At 40.2% G+C, this 15,705-nt stretch overlaps 1 protein-coding gene across 3 annotated transcripts in view; it reads right to left on the reverse strand.

Annotated features, from left to right (window-relative positions):
- The window catches only part of adam22 (ADAM metallopeptidase domain 22), a 48,586-nt gene that overhangs the window by 27,670 nt on the left and 5,211 nt on the right, over window positions 1-15,705 (reverse strand). For all 3 annotated transcript variants that reach the window (XM_088307799.1, XM_088307798.1, XM_088307800.1), the window contains exons 4-5: window positions 3,965-4,031; window positions 981-1,063 (exon numbers count right to left, since the gene is read on the reverse strand). In XM_088307799.1, the coding sequence (XP_088163925.1) occupies window positions 981-1,063; window positions 3,965-4,031 (150 nt within the window). The remainder of the gene's footprint in view (window positions 1-980; window positions 1,064-3,964; window positions 4,032-15,705) is intronic.

A 15,705-nucleotide genomic window follows, 5' to 3' on the forward strand; every position in this document is an offset into this window, starting at 1 on the left:
CTCTCTGCAATGTCTGACACTGCTGTGCCGTCTTGGCACGGACGCACGTGCACAATTCTATTGCGATAGTCAGTGCTAGAAAAAGTCCAAATTACAACACCCGTCTTTTAGGCCCTTAAATAAATATTAATTAAAACAATTTGAAAAAAATCTAATTTAATCCAGTAAATAATTTGCTTGGGTGACAGCGCCATTGAATAATATGAATGTTATTAAAATTCTAAGCTTATTTGGGCTTGCTCAGCATTTTCAGCATAATAAGATTTTTCTTGCCAACACGGATGAATTGACGCGCCGATGCGTAGTTGTTCAAAAAGTCCTCAATGTCATAAAAACAGACGCAAAGGATGCAAATGATAGCTGGACAGAAATGGAGTTTACATTCTAGATTTGATATGCATATGGTGAAAACACAAATCATATCATGTTAATATGAGTCATTCAATATGAAACTGTGCACACGTGACAACTAAACAGGAATTAAAATGCAGCTTTCAAGATGAAATACCTTCACACTTGTAATGAATCACACCTTCAATCTGAATAGATTTGTGCCGTATATTTCTTTTACACAATCCACTCATCCAGGTTTCCTCGAAACCCACAGCCTCGAGTGTTGATATTAAGACACCTCCAAAAATACAACTGTCGATTTATTAAAAAAAAAAAATGTTATTTTGACAGAGCACATGATAAAAAATTTATATTTGTGGAAAAAAAAAGGCAGAATCACTTGAGTTTAGTTGTTGTCATTTTTAACGTACGTATATTTCTGCTTTAGAAATGACAGGAACACAGATTTGTTGCATGCCATATGGCGCAGTTGCCCCTTGTAAAGGTCGATGTTTCTTACTACCTGTCTCATTTCAAATGTTAAAGCAAAACAGAAGCCGGCTAAATTGAATCAGCATTGATGTCATCGCTAGCTGGGAATACGACTCAGCATGCTTACTCACTAACGCACGTAAACATCTACTTACTGTAGTCCATGACAAGTAGAAAGTGCTGCGAAGGAGCGAGGAATGTCTCTGACTTTCCCCTGGTAGTAGCAGTGCTCTCCTCCCTGGAAACACACAAACGATTACACATTTGCTTAAATTTGAAAATGGCTCATAGTAACAACGCCTTCTCTGCTGGCCTGGACACAATCACAAGATATGTTTCATGAAATTGAATTAATTTTTACAGAACAGTCTATTCTGTTTGAAGTGATGGAATTGGAAGTGTTAGTGGAAGAAGATAGTTTTGGGGTAAGCTAGCAATCAAAAGGCCATATTTTGTTAAATGTAACTTACCCTTAAATGAGTGACAATTTGATATTTCTGCCCATCCAGCATAACACTGCATTTAAAACATTCACAGGTGTGCTGAAATAGCGAGACGCGCAGAAATGCAGCGCTGAAAGGTAGAACGTTTTTTAAGAGGTGACGTGGCATGACTCCTTCTTGTGACTGACTTCAAGGCAGCCTTTAGATGCGGGGGTCACCAACCTCTTTGGAATTGAGAGATATTACCCGGGTGCTGATTAATGCAAAGGGAGACCAGTTTTAAAAACAACTCAAAAATAAGACCTGCTCATATGACTGTTTACTTCAATGATTGATTATTTCATCGACATGAATCACGTTAAGGATATTTTTGAAAAGAATCATCAGCAAAGTTTTAACTACATAACTACATTCCAAGGAAATCACAATCTCTCATCACTGGTGAACAATTTCTAAAACAGATCCATGGACCACTCATATGATCAACGGGCACAATGTTGGTGGATCCTGCCTTAGAGCATTCAGAACTTCCAAAATTGCTTTGCTGAAGAGACGATATGTTGTGTTAATTTTGTTGTCATTCCGAAAATGTTTACACAAGCAGAAGAGGTCTCCCTCATCGCCTCTTATTTACAATGGCACCTCTGTGTGTGCAGCTTTGCACCTGCCTTTCATATGCGCTATTAAAAGATGTCAAATCAGACATTGCAATTTTGCTCCAATTTAATAAATCACAAAATTAATCGAATTATATACACTCCTTTGAGAGCTCGGGAAATAAACTGAGCAGCAATTTGTTTTTGCATATCTTTAGCAAATGAGACACCAATCTAATCAGCCTTCAGGATCAGTTGTGCTGGGTGATGTAACCTCAACTATATGAAATAGAAATGTGTCTGTTTCTTCAACCAATTAGATTTCGAATTCATCCGCACAGAGTCTTTCTTCTGGTTGGTCAAAATTAGCAAAACATGTTTGACGCAATCTGCGCACATTAATATTATTTATAACTGGTGTCTCATCTTGCATTTCGTATATCATCACTCGTCTCCCTCTTTACTTACAACCTCCGCGTACACATGCCTCTTTTGTTGCTCCGTGCAAGTAAACACATTCATTTTGCAAAGAAGTAAGTGTACATGGTCTAAGTGCTCAGCAGGGCAATCACTTCCTGCTTGCTTCCTCGCTGCCTAACAGCCATTAGAAAGGCAGGAAGTCGGACTCCCCGAGGAAACTCAGCTTTTATCAGGATCAATTACCGCCATGATGCAGCACATAGCGACGCACCGCACCGCAATATGCCCGCCTGGTAAAAGCATGCTGGACATGCTCGGACATTAAAACCTTGTGTCCTGTCCAACACCACATTCCCTAACAGTAGTCAGGGACCGCGACTGCGCTGCCGCAAGGATGCTGCAGCCCCTCAGGGATTCTAACGCCCTGCATTTTTTAACTGATCGACTATCGACTATTTAATGCCATACAAAGCAGCACATATAAAATGTTGCGTAGTGTAGTGGTTTCTTGTGGCATAGTGATAACAAAAAGTCAAGTTTGACCTTTTCATTGCTTTGACGTGTAGCTGCAGGGTAAACACAGAACTTATTAAATACAATTGATTATGGCCGCGTTCCATTTAGGTGGGGCAAGGGCTAATAATGTACCTACTTGGCTCTATCCAAAGGTTGTGACACACTTAATGGAATAGAGCCATACTTTCTGGACTTGTCTTGTACTTAATTGGACCTGCATAAAATCAACCCTTAGAAAATACGACATGCATTTTCATTGGTTAATGTCTTATTTAGTATTATTTGGAAAGGCATTAAGTAACCTCCTGAATTAAAAAAATAAAGCAACTTATACAACAATGAGCGAACTCAAAGGATAAAAAGTTATATTTAAAATTAATATTACATAATTAATATTGTAATATAGAATATACAAAGAGGAATATTATAAATTCCACCCGTTTTTAGACATCTCGGGGGGCGGCCATTTTGCCACTTTCTGTCGAAAGAAAATGACATGACAGTTGTTCACCTAACGACCAATCGATCAATTCAATTTGCCATTACTGACATTCCTACATCCAAATTCTACTTTTCACAGAGTTTTGCCACACATTTGACTTAAATGTATCTTGTAACACAAGACATTTTTGTTCTCAAATAATTCTGTGGCAGGAGAGTAATGTTACAATAACCTCAATAGTGGGCGAAAACAGAATAAAGTCCTAATACTCCTAATATATTATGTTTAAGAAAAGTGGGTGGATGAATTCATTTCGAAACTCAAAATAAAATAATGACATCATTGGGTTCATTCTTCCAGTATCAAATATCGTACAAATTTGCGGTTAAGCCGAGTGGCTTCTAATCTTGAAAGTATTACTTCTGTGGCGCAACAACCCCTCAGTGGGTTTCCTCTAACAGATAACAGATTGTTGGGGATTATCACTTTAAATCTCAGACACTCCAATTCCACCGGAATCCAACATGAGGAGAGTCTGTTTGATTCTGACATCATATTGTCAATAAACATGAAAGGGGCCCAGAGAGCGCGGGAAGAACAAGCAGGATCAGAACATGAACTTATCAAAATGTGGTCCAACCGACCATTGGGAATATGACAACACAAATCTTAGTTGGAATAATGTAGAAGAAGAAGAAAAAGAATGATATGCAGAATCTTACAGCAGTGACGACCGGTTTCCCTCTCGCTGACAAATGCTTCTCCACGTACTCCGAAGACAGCAGATCGCTGGAAGAAAAAAAAAAATGTCATAAAATGTGTGATTTTCATTCAAGTGACACTCCGTGCCGCGTGTGTTCTGATATTTTATGGAATGATCATATTCTGTCGGAGCGTTTCAAAGCATTTGCTCGGCTAATTATGACCACCGAGGAGGGATGAGGCTATTTCCAGACCGCAAACACAATTAAACAAATGTGTGCCTTTGAGACGACGTGTGTCTCTGCAAGTGTGTGCGCGTTTAACATTGCACTAAAGGACGAATAGAGGTTGCAGTTAAAAAAAAAAAAAAAAAAACATTGGCAGAATAGGAAGGGAAGAGGAAATAAATTGAGAGGCTACGAAGGAGGAAGACTGTGAAACCAGCGTGAGTGTGTCGGAATTTGTGTGACTGCTTTCTCAACAGCAAGTATGCCAGAAGAGATACACACACACCCACACGCCCCCACACACACGCACACACCCCCCCCCCCACACACTGCAAGCACAACCTGAGACAAAGACGTATAGCCATAATGAACATTATGCTGCAGAGACAAAGAAAAAAAAAACAAACAGCAAAAAGGCAAATTGGAACCAAGTGTAAAAATCACAAGTGGAGTGAAAGGGCCTTCGTAAAGAAACACGTTTTAAATTGACACAATTGAGAAATCAACCTTATTCCTCGAGGAAAAATATTTAAAAAAAACAAACAGTTTGGGAGTTTCATTTAGCTGCCCACTGAGGTGTCTCATGATATTGGCTAATGAAGTTTAATTTGACTTCAGAGGCCTGTTTTTCCAAAAAACCTTGGTTGAACTCCACCCGTACCACATTTGACAAAGATATTTTACACAATCCAGTCAAGTTGTTTTTATCAAATGTTCATCCAAAATGCGTCCCACAAAGCGCAGAACAAGCTCTGCTCTCCCTCACGAGGCTAAAGGTAGAGCTAAGGTGTATTTCCAAATTTTCTGCCTCGCAACAGCGTACAGACTCGCACAGGAAATAAGACTCCTCTGGAAGACTAATGGCCGCTTCGGTGTGCTCGGGTAATAAAAGCACGGAGAGGCGGGAGATAAAATGGAAAGATGGAGGAATGGCCATCATGGGGGGAATAAAAAGGCAACCGATGTTAACGAGAGGGAGGTGTCAATGCAGACCTCGGGGCTCTGAACAATATCCCATCATGCACCGCTCCAAGGTCCTTCCGGGAGAAACCCTGCATCATCGCAACTGTGTAATAAGAGCCACGGAGCTCATTGCTCATCTCAGACAACCAACAACACATTAAAGCCGCGATAGGGTGACAGGACAAAAGTTACACGACTGTGATGAAGACATGCTCTGCGGGTCAAAGGCGCGCTGTTAGCCTTTGTTCTGCTGGGATGTGTGTTTAAGATTCACAGCTTGTGATCTTGATCCATGCTGAGCCATCCCGGTGAGGAGGGAGGGGGGGGGTTTAGAGAGCGAGCGAGGGGGGCATGGCAAACGCAGCCTCTGATGGAGGGGGCCCGATAACACATTGCAGATTTCATTCTTGGAGGATTTAAATAATTTATTAGACAGAGACACAAAAACTCAAGCCCTTGTTCACGCCCAGCGGCCTGACACCATCCCCTCAAAATACACATGCCCCTCCTCTTGTGAACATGCAATAATGCAATCTTGACAGATACTTCTTATAAGGGGATGAACGATTCATCGTTGATTTGATCGTCTAATATTGGCTCTTTTAAAAATTGAAAGATTTTCTTTGCCTTTTTTTTAACACATTCACACAATTCAACAGAAGACAAAGATAAGATTGTTCAAACATTCCCCACCCCCACCTCCCGCCTAAAAAATAATAATGCAGATTTTTCTCTTTTAAATAGTAAATGACAATGTTTTGGGAAAAAGTCAAATCTTCAGCCTATAATTCAAATTTTTTTTGTTGTAAGCATTAAGGCACCCCGAAAAAAATATTTTATTCATTATATATTTTTTAATTAATTGACTGATTTTATTCAAATTGGCACTGGTTTCAAAAACAAAAATCATACTTGTTATCTGCTGTATGGCAATTAAATTATTTGATCCACTAGTGAATTTGTCAACTTACACATAAAGAAATAATCGTCCCCAAATTTGCTGGGGGGGGGTTATTTATTGAACAGATAGAATATAAGTCACGATTGCATAAAAGTGAAATCGAGTGAATAAGGGGTTTTAAATCTGGCTCCCACAGCTTAGCTGGCATGTAAAGATGCACAGATAACTAATTACCAATTCCCGTTCTCATCTCGTCATGTGTATAAACTAAGCTCACCTGTTCTAAGAATATTTTTTTACATTCCAATCTCGATACCACCCTGGACAAGACTAAAGAGCTGTCACAAGATTTCAGGGACACGATTGAAGACCTGCGCAAAGCTGGAATTGGGTTACAAATCATCAGGAAAAGGCTCAGTGAGAAGGTGACAGCTTAAGGCGAAGTTATTCCAAAGTGGAAAACACAAAATAAACACAAAAGTGCTCTCAGTCTGGAGCTTCATGTAAAACTTGGAGGATTATAAGATGGTAAAACCAGGTATGAGGTCAGTTGGGGTTCGAAGCAGGCGGTCGATACCATACGAGCGACAAAACTCACACATTCATCACCATCCACATTTGAGGTTTCGGAGCTAATAATGACAAAAATAAACTGACACATGCTATCTTGCCCCGCTGCTGTGCCTCAGCTCCTTTCTGCAGTCGTTCGACAGTCATCCACCAAACCCCGCCCATTGCGTGACATTTCAGTCGGATTCGACCATGTCGCTTGGTGTGTGGCAGACTTCAGAAATGACTAATAATTCAACTCCCTCAAATAGATGTCTCATTTTTTACGAGTAAGTGGTAATTATTATCAGAATTATTCCTATTAACCACACACAAACAGCAGCTGAGCTCATTTACATTCTGTTGCTGACCAAAACAGCAGCACCAAAACACTCTGTGTGCACTCTTATTGCATGAGGATGAGCTGGCCTCCCGCACAGTTTGAGATATTATGATATTAGAGACGGCAGACAACCATTGCTAAATGTCGTTAACGCAATTTATTTGATCGATCTCTTGAGTTTCATTCAATTTTGCAGGCGTACCAAATATTTGGTTGAGTCGACTACCTCTTTATATAGCTTTATGTTACGCTCATTCGCCGGGTTCACGACCTTCTTCTTTTCAACAATCTATTTATCCTCCACTCCGCTAGAAGATGTTTTTCTCCGCTCGGTCGCCGCGGCAACGGCTTGTGTGTTGGCGCACTTGTCAGTCAGAGGATTTCCGACCAGACGCTGACAAACCATTCATAAGTCGGCATACAAGGGCCATTTACGTCACACGTCCCCTCTGTCGCTTGCTCACCCTTTGAATGTCAGCCAGCCCACTCGTGCGCCGAACGGGCAAAGGAGTGAAAGGGAAAGGTCGCGCACGCCAGACTTATTCCATTTTATTAAGAAGGTTGTCGGGAAGTAAACGAAGCGGTAAAAAGCAGACTGGCGTCATCCTCCTTTTAAAGAATGCTACCATATAAATTTTAGAGACGTGTATGTCATCATTTTGTCGACATAATTACGTTTGCTAATTGCTTTACAGTGTGCAGAATTAAAAAAATGAAAACGAGAAATTCATAGAAAATAGACATTTCATTTATCTCTACATGAGAAGGAGCTCATAATCCGCAAACTTAAAAGTGCATAAAATAAATCACTAAATATCAGACACTGAAGATTTTTGTCCCTTTTTATCCTCAGGGTACAAAACGTAACGTGTGGTTTCGGAAATTGTCGACAAAACTGAAGCCGCAGCAAAAATTTGACAACAAATTCACTGTTTTCAAATAAGTACTGGAAAACACGTCAATAAAATACAGACATAAAACAAAAAGGGCAAAAGAGTAAAAATGACAATAAGAGTAAGAACAGTCTAGAACAGGTGTGGGCAAATTACGGCCCGGGGGCCACATGCGGCCCGTTAAGCGTTTTAATCCGGCCCGCCGAACTTGAAAAGAATGAAATGAATAAACCATGTTAATGTTTTATTTTCTAAATATTGTGGTGTGTCAAAGAGAGATCTTTTGTTGTAATGCTTTTGTTCATTTTCATTTAAAATTAAATTTTTTTTTTTTCTCCGATGAGGTGAGGTTTCCAAAACACTCCATCCATCTGCTCCTGGTCCTCTGTCAAATTTTAGAACCCATTGTGGCCCGCCAGTCAAAAAGTTTGCACAGCCATGGTCTAGTTTAGCAGCTAGGCTAACTGTTAGCTTATCCAGTAATAGAAATATGACTGCAAACGCTTTTTTCCTCATTTTTCTTTTGGTGAATGATTTGTGAGACACTTCATACAAACACTCAAAACTACCAGTTTCTCTTCTAATATGTCCAGCAACAGCGCAAGCAAGCGTCGGGTCTCGTCCCATTTCTCACCCCAATCATAGAGTCCGAGGCTTGCCCATCAATGTGGACCATTTGCCAAAATTGAACCACAATTGTCAGCTGCTCCCATTTTCCCAGCAGACCGTGATTGACAAATCACTCTTAACACAACCGGCACAAAAAGAAAATCTTTTCCCACAACAAACAGGCCATTAGTGAACTTGATTTGAACCGGCGAGAGAGAATGCTCAAATTTGTCCTGATTATAGTTATGTGTGTACCCCGCTTATAATTCCTCTCACATTCTGTATCGCTAGGCACCACATGGATGAAAAAGCACAAAAGTTTGGCAGCACTAATGTTGACATGAGTGCATGGAGCGATTGGCACAAGAGTGGAGCTAGCAGCCTTTCATTGCTTCCACAAAAGGCTGAAGTCTAATCATCCCCAAAACACACACATCCATACACTGCACTTCTCTTCCATGTATGGACTCACCACTCAAAAACCGATGTTAGAAGGACAGCGGGAGGTGCACAAAAGCGTTGAACGTGCTGTGTCAGGCGGCCATAATGAAGAGTGGAATGCTGACGGAGGACAGGGTGAGGGGTGGTGTTACGTTTGGAAAAGTGGATGAGGAGAAGAGGGGGAAGAGGAGCAAGGGGGGGTGAGGGGGCGGGGGTTCTCTTTGGGGATTGCAGCAGCTGCTCGTACCTAAACACCCCCACCTAACCTCGCAACGAGGCTCCATTAAATGTCTCCAGGCTGGAATTCATTTACACACCATTCGCTTATCAAGAATGCCTCATTTCGACATTATTATTTTCTACATTAGCAAATAGAACTGATGGCAGCAAACAAACGTGGAGATATGGCGCTTTCTTGGCGTCCGGGTCGGCCGGAGAGACGGAAGAACAAAAACAATATTTACTGGATTATGAGTCTGAAACAAGGCTATTTTGGAAAATGAAAACTAACAGGCAAAACTAACTAAATCTAAAATTGAACAAAAAAAATCATTAATAAAATCAAATAAAAATGAGATTTTTTTGATCATGTGATGTTCGCAAGCTTAGCTGTGATTGGTCATTACCTGAGCCCTGAGCAATTTTCAGTTCAATTTTGGGAATTCTGTTTGGATAGTGTTTCAAAGATAGTGATTTCTTTTAATATTTTGTTGTATGCACAGACATTTATTTGCTTTTTACCCCCCCAAAAAATGATCGTTTGAATAATCGTGATTTGAATTGCTACCAAAATAATTGTGATTAATGTTTTTTCCATAATCAAGCAGCCCAACCCCCTTGAGATGAATAAAAATGTCTCTTTTAAAATAAATAAATAAATAAATTAAAAAAAACGAACTGAAACTACATCTTATGTTACAAAATTATAATTACAGGAAACTATTTTTTCTTTGCCAATTAATTCTGAGCTTTCACGGTTCATTTAATTTGAGTTCTTTTGGTGTTGCTATATGTCCTTAAAAAGGAGGGCAGGTCAGGCGTTTGGGAATTGTAATTTAATTTTAAATTTCTTTTTTTTTCTTGCACGAGACAAACACTCCATAGATATATACATTTGTGTATAAAAAATGAATGCTAAAACTAATTAAAAAATGACCTAAAAGCAAGCACTTTTGAAAAAAAAAAAAATAATAAAAACAACAAAATAAAAATTGACAATAATAAAAAATCCAATCAGCCTGAAAGAAGTCTAATTTTGAAAATCACCTGCGCTTCTGTACTCATCTTGGTCACATTATGCATCTATAAAAAAAAAACAAATAAAAAAAAAAAGTAAGCCTGCAAGCTAGCTAAAATGAATCAAAGCTTCTTCAGAAAGGGGAAAAGGCAAAATGATAAAAAAGAGGACCAGTTTACAATTTACAAGACAATATTAAACATTTTCCATATAAAATCACTAGAAATGATGCTTAGTCAGCATGTCCGCTCTGCACAATATGCGACAACAAGCTTGCAAATGAGGCAATAAAACCTTCAGAACTGCCAAAAGCGCACCGCATACCTTGCATCCATTACCAACATCTTATCTTTGTGAAATAGGATTTTCTTCAGTTGACAGCAATCAAATTAAAATGATGGAGCAGACTGGACACAAGTAAGACACCTCGGGTGTTATCGTCTCCTTTTACCACAAAACGAGACCAACTAGTTGAATAGAAACAAACGCAGGTTTCCTACTAATCACAACTACACTCAGCGTAATGGTGACATGCATTTTATTTCTATCCTAGTCTTAAAATATTGCTTTGCGTGGAAAGGATACGTGCTGCAAAAAGAGTAAGGGACAACTGCTGCAGCAGAAAGACGCGCGTGGAGCCGACTGTTGCATGATGCAGTATGTGATGAGAAACATGCACATGGCGTGCATACGTGCTCAAATCTCTTTGTCGTCGCTTATCATGCAAACGGAGCAAGACAGATCGACTGAGGCTGGACAAACAAAAGAGGTGGCTAAAGAAGAGAATAGGTTGAGAGTCATGCTGACTGCAGCACGGACTGATTACGTGTCAATCACAGGAATTGAGGAATTGAGAAGGAATCGACACCATGGCAGCTGCAGGATAGTTTGTAAATTGTTTTTGTCAGCGATCATGAAATGTTTTCATTGATGTTTTTTTTTTTTTTTCTGGTCAATAACGTGCAAGCTAAGCATGGCTCTTTGATGACTGAAACATGATGAATTTCCGTTGTTGAGATGCAACTGGATAACAATTTTTGTGGCTGCAGGTCAGTCCATATATGTGATGTTACGCAATATTTTTTAATTTAATTTTAATTTGAACTGAAAATGAACAAAAGCATTACAACAAAATATATGTGTTTGACACACCAGAGTATTTAGAAAATAAAACATTAACAAGGTTCATTCATTTAATTCTTTTTCAAGTTTGGCAGGCCAGATTAAAATGTTTAACGGGCCGCATGTGGCCCCCGGGCCGTAGTTTGCCCACACCTGGTCTACCGCAATGAGGAAAAAGGCAGCAGATTGCCGTGGTATGGATGAGGGTAGTTCCATTCGTTTCAGGCACTCCTTTCAAGTAGTTTCCTCCCCCAAGCATATAAACACACAAACACGGTGTCCACTTGAGTTTCCCCATCTGCTGCTTCTCCACCCACACAGCAACACAGGACTAGAGGGCGCTTAAAAGACAACCACACATCCTATACTTCTCAGGTTTTTTTCCATCCTCCTATACTCCGTCACTCTTAACACATGTGTGCTTCTCATCGCGTCCTCTCTAAATCAGATCACGCCTCTTTCCAATAAATTACCAAGCAAGCAGCAGAGGAGGAGAGACAAGGATGGAGAGGAAGAGAAGCGTCGGCTTGTGTGACTGTCACAAAGCAGGTAGAGTCCGTGATACATGATGCGGGAACGAGACGTAAGAGAGACTTAAATCACACGTCCGTGGACGAGTAAGGTCGCACGCTTGTGTGGGTTAAGCGACCCCCCCGACCCCCTGGATTTTTGTGACTAATCAAATGTGGATATTCCGCCACAGATTGAGCAACGTTCCTCAAGCCCAACCTAACGGGTAACATCGTGAGGCACAACTGTGAGTGTGTCTGCAGAAATGGCCGCCCCCTGGTATGACAAAAGACGGGTGAATATTACGGCTTAACTCATATTTTGCAAATGTAAAATTAATCGGAAGGCCATGAGTGGACTAGTGGAGGCACAACAAACATATTGAAAATAACATTTTGGGTTTGACTTCCCGTTTAAGGTGCAGTAAAAATATTGGACCAGAGTGGGCTGTTTACCCCCCCAAACTCATTTATTTATTTATTATTATTGCCGCTTCCACGTTTTATTTACTTTACATTAGTGCCTGAATGAAATTATTTTTGAAATGACAACAAGTCAACTGGTTTCACAAAATAATTTGTGTGACCATGCGATTTATTGTGCTAAGAGAAAGGATGTCAAAGAAAATCTCAGTCAATTAAACTCAGCAAGAGGAGTGAGTGGAATTAAATCAAAGAAAATGAGATGAATAATTTGGATTCCTTTCTTGCAACTTTCCTCCTCTGATCCTCTTATCATCTGCAACTACTTTTTGCCTGTCTCCTAATTTTCATCTACCCTCATTTTTTTAAAATTAGGACAACACTTGATGTGTCACTTTTGCAAACGAGGCCCAACAAGATGACACAAAGATTGTACGTTCGCATGTTATCAAGGCGTGAATGTGACATGATCGTGCAATTATTCACGCAAACGCTCACTTTTGCATTTAGCCGCACACACACCCACGAGTATACACACATTAATCAAACTACCGAGCAGTGAGATGTTTGCTTGGTTTTTTGACAAAAGCGTGCATTTGGAGGCACCCCAAGGTTTACATGAGCGTTCTATCCAGTCCATCCCCCACCACATAGACACATGCTGACTGCACACACGCACGTGCACGTGCACGCACGGCCTGCACACGAATGAATAATGCATTTAGCATTGCCGGTAACCGTGCATTAGCATAAAGAGCATGACTGCGTGCAGGAAAGCTGACGCGACACGAGTAGGAATAACAACACACTGAGCGCCTGTCAGTGTCAACACTGCACACAGGACGGACGCAAGCCTTCTTGTTCTTGTTTTTTTTTTTGGGACACTGGAGAGATGATCAGGCAATAAAACCTGCGTCTACTTCAATTGTGACAAGCATGGAGAACTTTTTTTCCTAACAGGAGACATTTTAGTTTTTAAAGTTATCAGAGCTGGCTTTATATGAAATGTGTTGGGAAAATATGATGGAACAAAGGTTAATGAGCATATCCTCTGAGCATTTGTGGGTTTAATGTTCTTTAACGGTTGCTGTGAGGTTTCATTTCCATTCCAGCTTGTGTGCAATCGGTGAAGTTCCTAAAGGCCCAAATAGTTTGCTTCCATCATGATGGTTGCATTATGGTTGTCTTCCATCACAATGCAACGATAATTAGTTGATTGAATTGGTATTGATTCTGGAGTGAAAACTGGAGGTGCAGTGAGAAGTCAGCTTTCACTTGTTAGACGTGCTTTTTTTTTTTACATCAGGTTGCAGTAAACATAAAAAAAGTGACAAATAGACATCCAACATGATTATGCTCGCAAAGCATCAACATCGCAGTGTCATTCGTGTGAATGGTTCAACGATGCCCCAGATCATCTCATTTAACATCGAGAATATTAGGGACAGATGTCGCATGAATTGGACTTTTGGATATGATTCTATGTTGAGGGCCCCAACAGACAACCAATTTGATCGGTTAGTTGTTTTATAATTAGTTTTGGTTTGTTAGACAATAACACATTACAACATGAGAAAAGATATGAAAAATCTTCCAATTTTTGCCCATTTTTCTCAATGTTTTATAAACAGTCAAATGTTCCGTCTGTAATATATATTTTCATTGTTGGAAGCATTAAGTGACAGACAAAAAAAAACAAAATAAAAACGCTATTTTTAAATCAGCCAATTAGTTCTTGGAATTGTCAAATATCGGGATCAACCTTTTAAAAAAAAAAGAAAAAAAAAAAGGTGAGGCCTCAATTACAATATATTTTAGGATAGGTAGTCAATGAATAGAGAAAGCGTCGTGAAAGTAGTTATGATTTGCTTTCTATGAATAATCCCTGTCATTTAATTAACATATATAATATATAGTCTAACTTCCCAATCAAATCTTCCAGTGTCTTCTGGCGTAAGCATGAACAAACAAATTGGCACATTTAGGGCTGATATAGTTATTAAGTTACAGAACTGAGGTCCATTTTTGTTTTTCGTGATTGTGACGTTTATTTTGTCCATATGAGTGCAACGGTTTTCAATGTACACCAGACAGAAATATCAGCCTCAGTGGGGTTTTTTTTTCCCCTTTAAAGTCCCAAAATACATCGACATGTGCACACGCCTCTTTAATCTTATCTATTATTCACCATGAGTGGGTGAGGTGGGCTGCGGGGGTGGGTATATAGCTGAATGGAGGGAGAAGACGTGTGTGTTTGGTTGAGGCTGACTAACAAAAAAAAAAAACGGGCAACCCCCAATCATGTGTGCAGCTCTTCCACTCGCTCTTGTCCAATGAATGTAAATGTTGCAGCCGGTCACAGACGCGAGGGAGTAGGAGCCAGACAAAGACAACGATGGAGAGGGAGGCACAGACCCCTCCTCCATATACACTGACACACTTCGCATGTGGGCTGGTGTCCGGAGAGTGACACAAATAAACACTGCAGGGCACATTTCCAACAAGAAGGAATGAGAGGTTTAGTTACTAATGGAGGAAAAAAAACATGATTCATGTGCCAATACTTGTAAAGAAAAATTACATTTTCAGTTAAAAAAAAAATATATATATATATATATATATATATTTATACAGGGAATCGCTTCATGAAGGCATGTGTGAGTGGATGACATTCATACACCGAAAGTGGGAAAGTGTCCCTCATGAGGCGTGAAAAAGTGGGACTAGAAAGTGGGACACACACGGACGGTGTTAATCACAATCGCAACCTAAGAACCAAAACAGCACTGCTGAGCTACTTCCAACTGTGCTACATACTTGATAGATCAACTCACTTTTAGCACATATTACCAGAACATACTGTAAGGTCAATTCATCCATGCCGTGCATTTCTCAGTCGAAATCTTCGAAACATTAACAAAGAATTACCCAACCGTTACCGCCTTCTACCGACTGATGAAGGTCATTCAAGATACTTGCTCATATCACTAGATCTGCAGATCTGTCAATACTTCTTGTCGACTACTCGTCTTTGGAATATGGGAGTAAACAGGAGTACCCGGAGAAAACCCACACTGGCACGGGGGAGAACACGCAAACTCCACACAGAGAGGCGGGAGCCGGAATCGATCCCATGATTTTTGCAATGTGAGGCCATCATCCTAATAAGACGTCCACCGTGCCGCCTGTATGGTTTTATTTCCTAGTTACAACAATGCAGCAGTTTGCATGATTGTTAGCTTGTCATATTAATGATGAACTGCATTCCGTCATAATCCAACAAATCAAAGTCCGTAACTGAGATTTAATGACTTGTGAAAATGACGTGAAAAATCCGAAGAGGCCAACACCAGCTAATGGTGCAAGCAAGAGTTCAGCTTTGTTAAAACCTGGGCTCCGGGGTGCAGCGCATTTGGCCGGCTCCTGAGTCGATTGGTATTCACGGCCACACGCGTTAAAGTGGCGCACAGAGTGGCTGCTCGGAAGCTAATTCCCTTCCCCGGTCCTCTTGAAATGGGATTTCACTCGCGTGTTTCCTTTTCAA

Source organism: Idiotropiscis lumnitzeri, chromosome 10 (genome assembly GCF_059441095.1).
Source record: "Idiotropiscis lumnitzeri isolate Australia: NSW breed Sydney's pygmy pipehorse chromosome 10, RoL_Ilum_1.0, whole genome shotgun sequence".
In the NCBI taxonomy this organism is placed as follows: Eukaryota; Metazoa; Chordata; class Actinopteri; order Syngnathiformes; family Syngnathidae; genus Idiotropiscis; species Idiotropiscis lumnitzeri.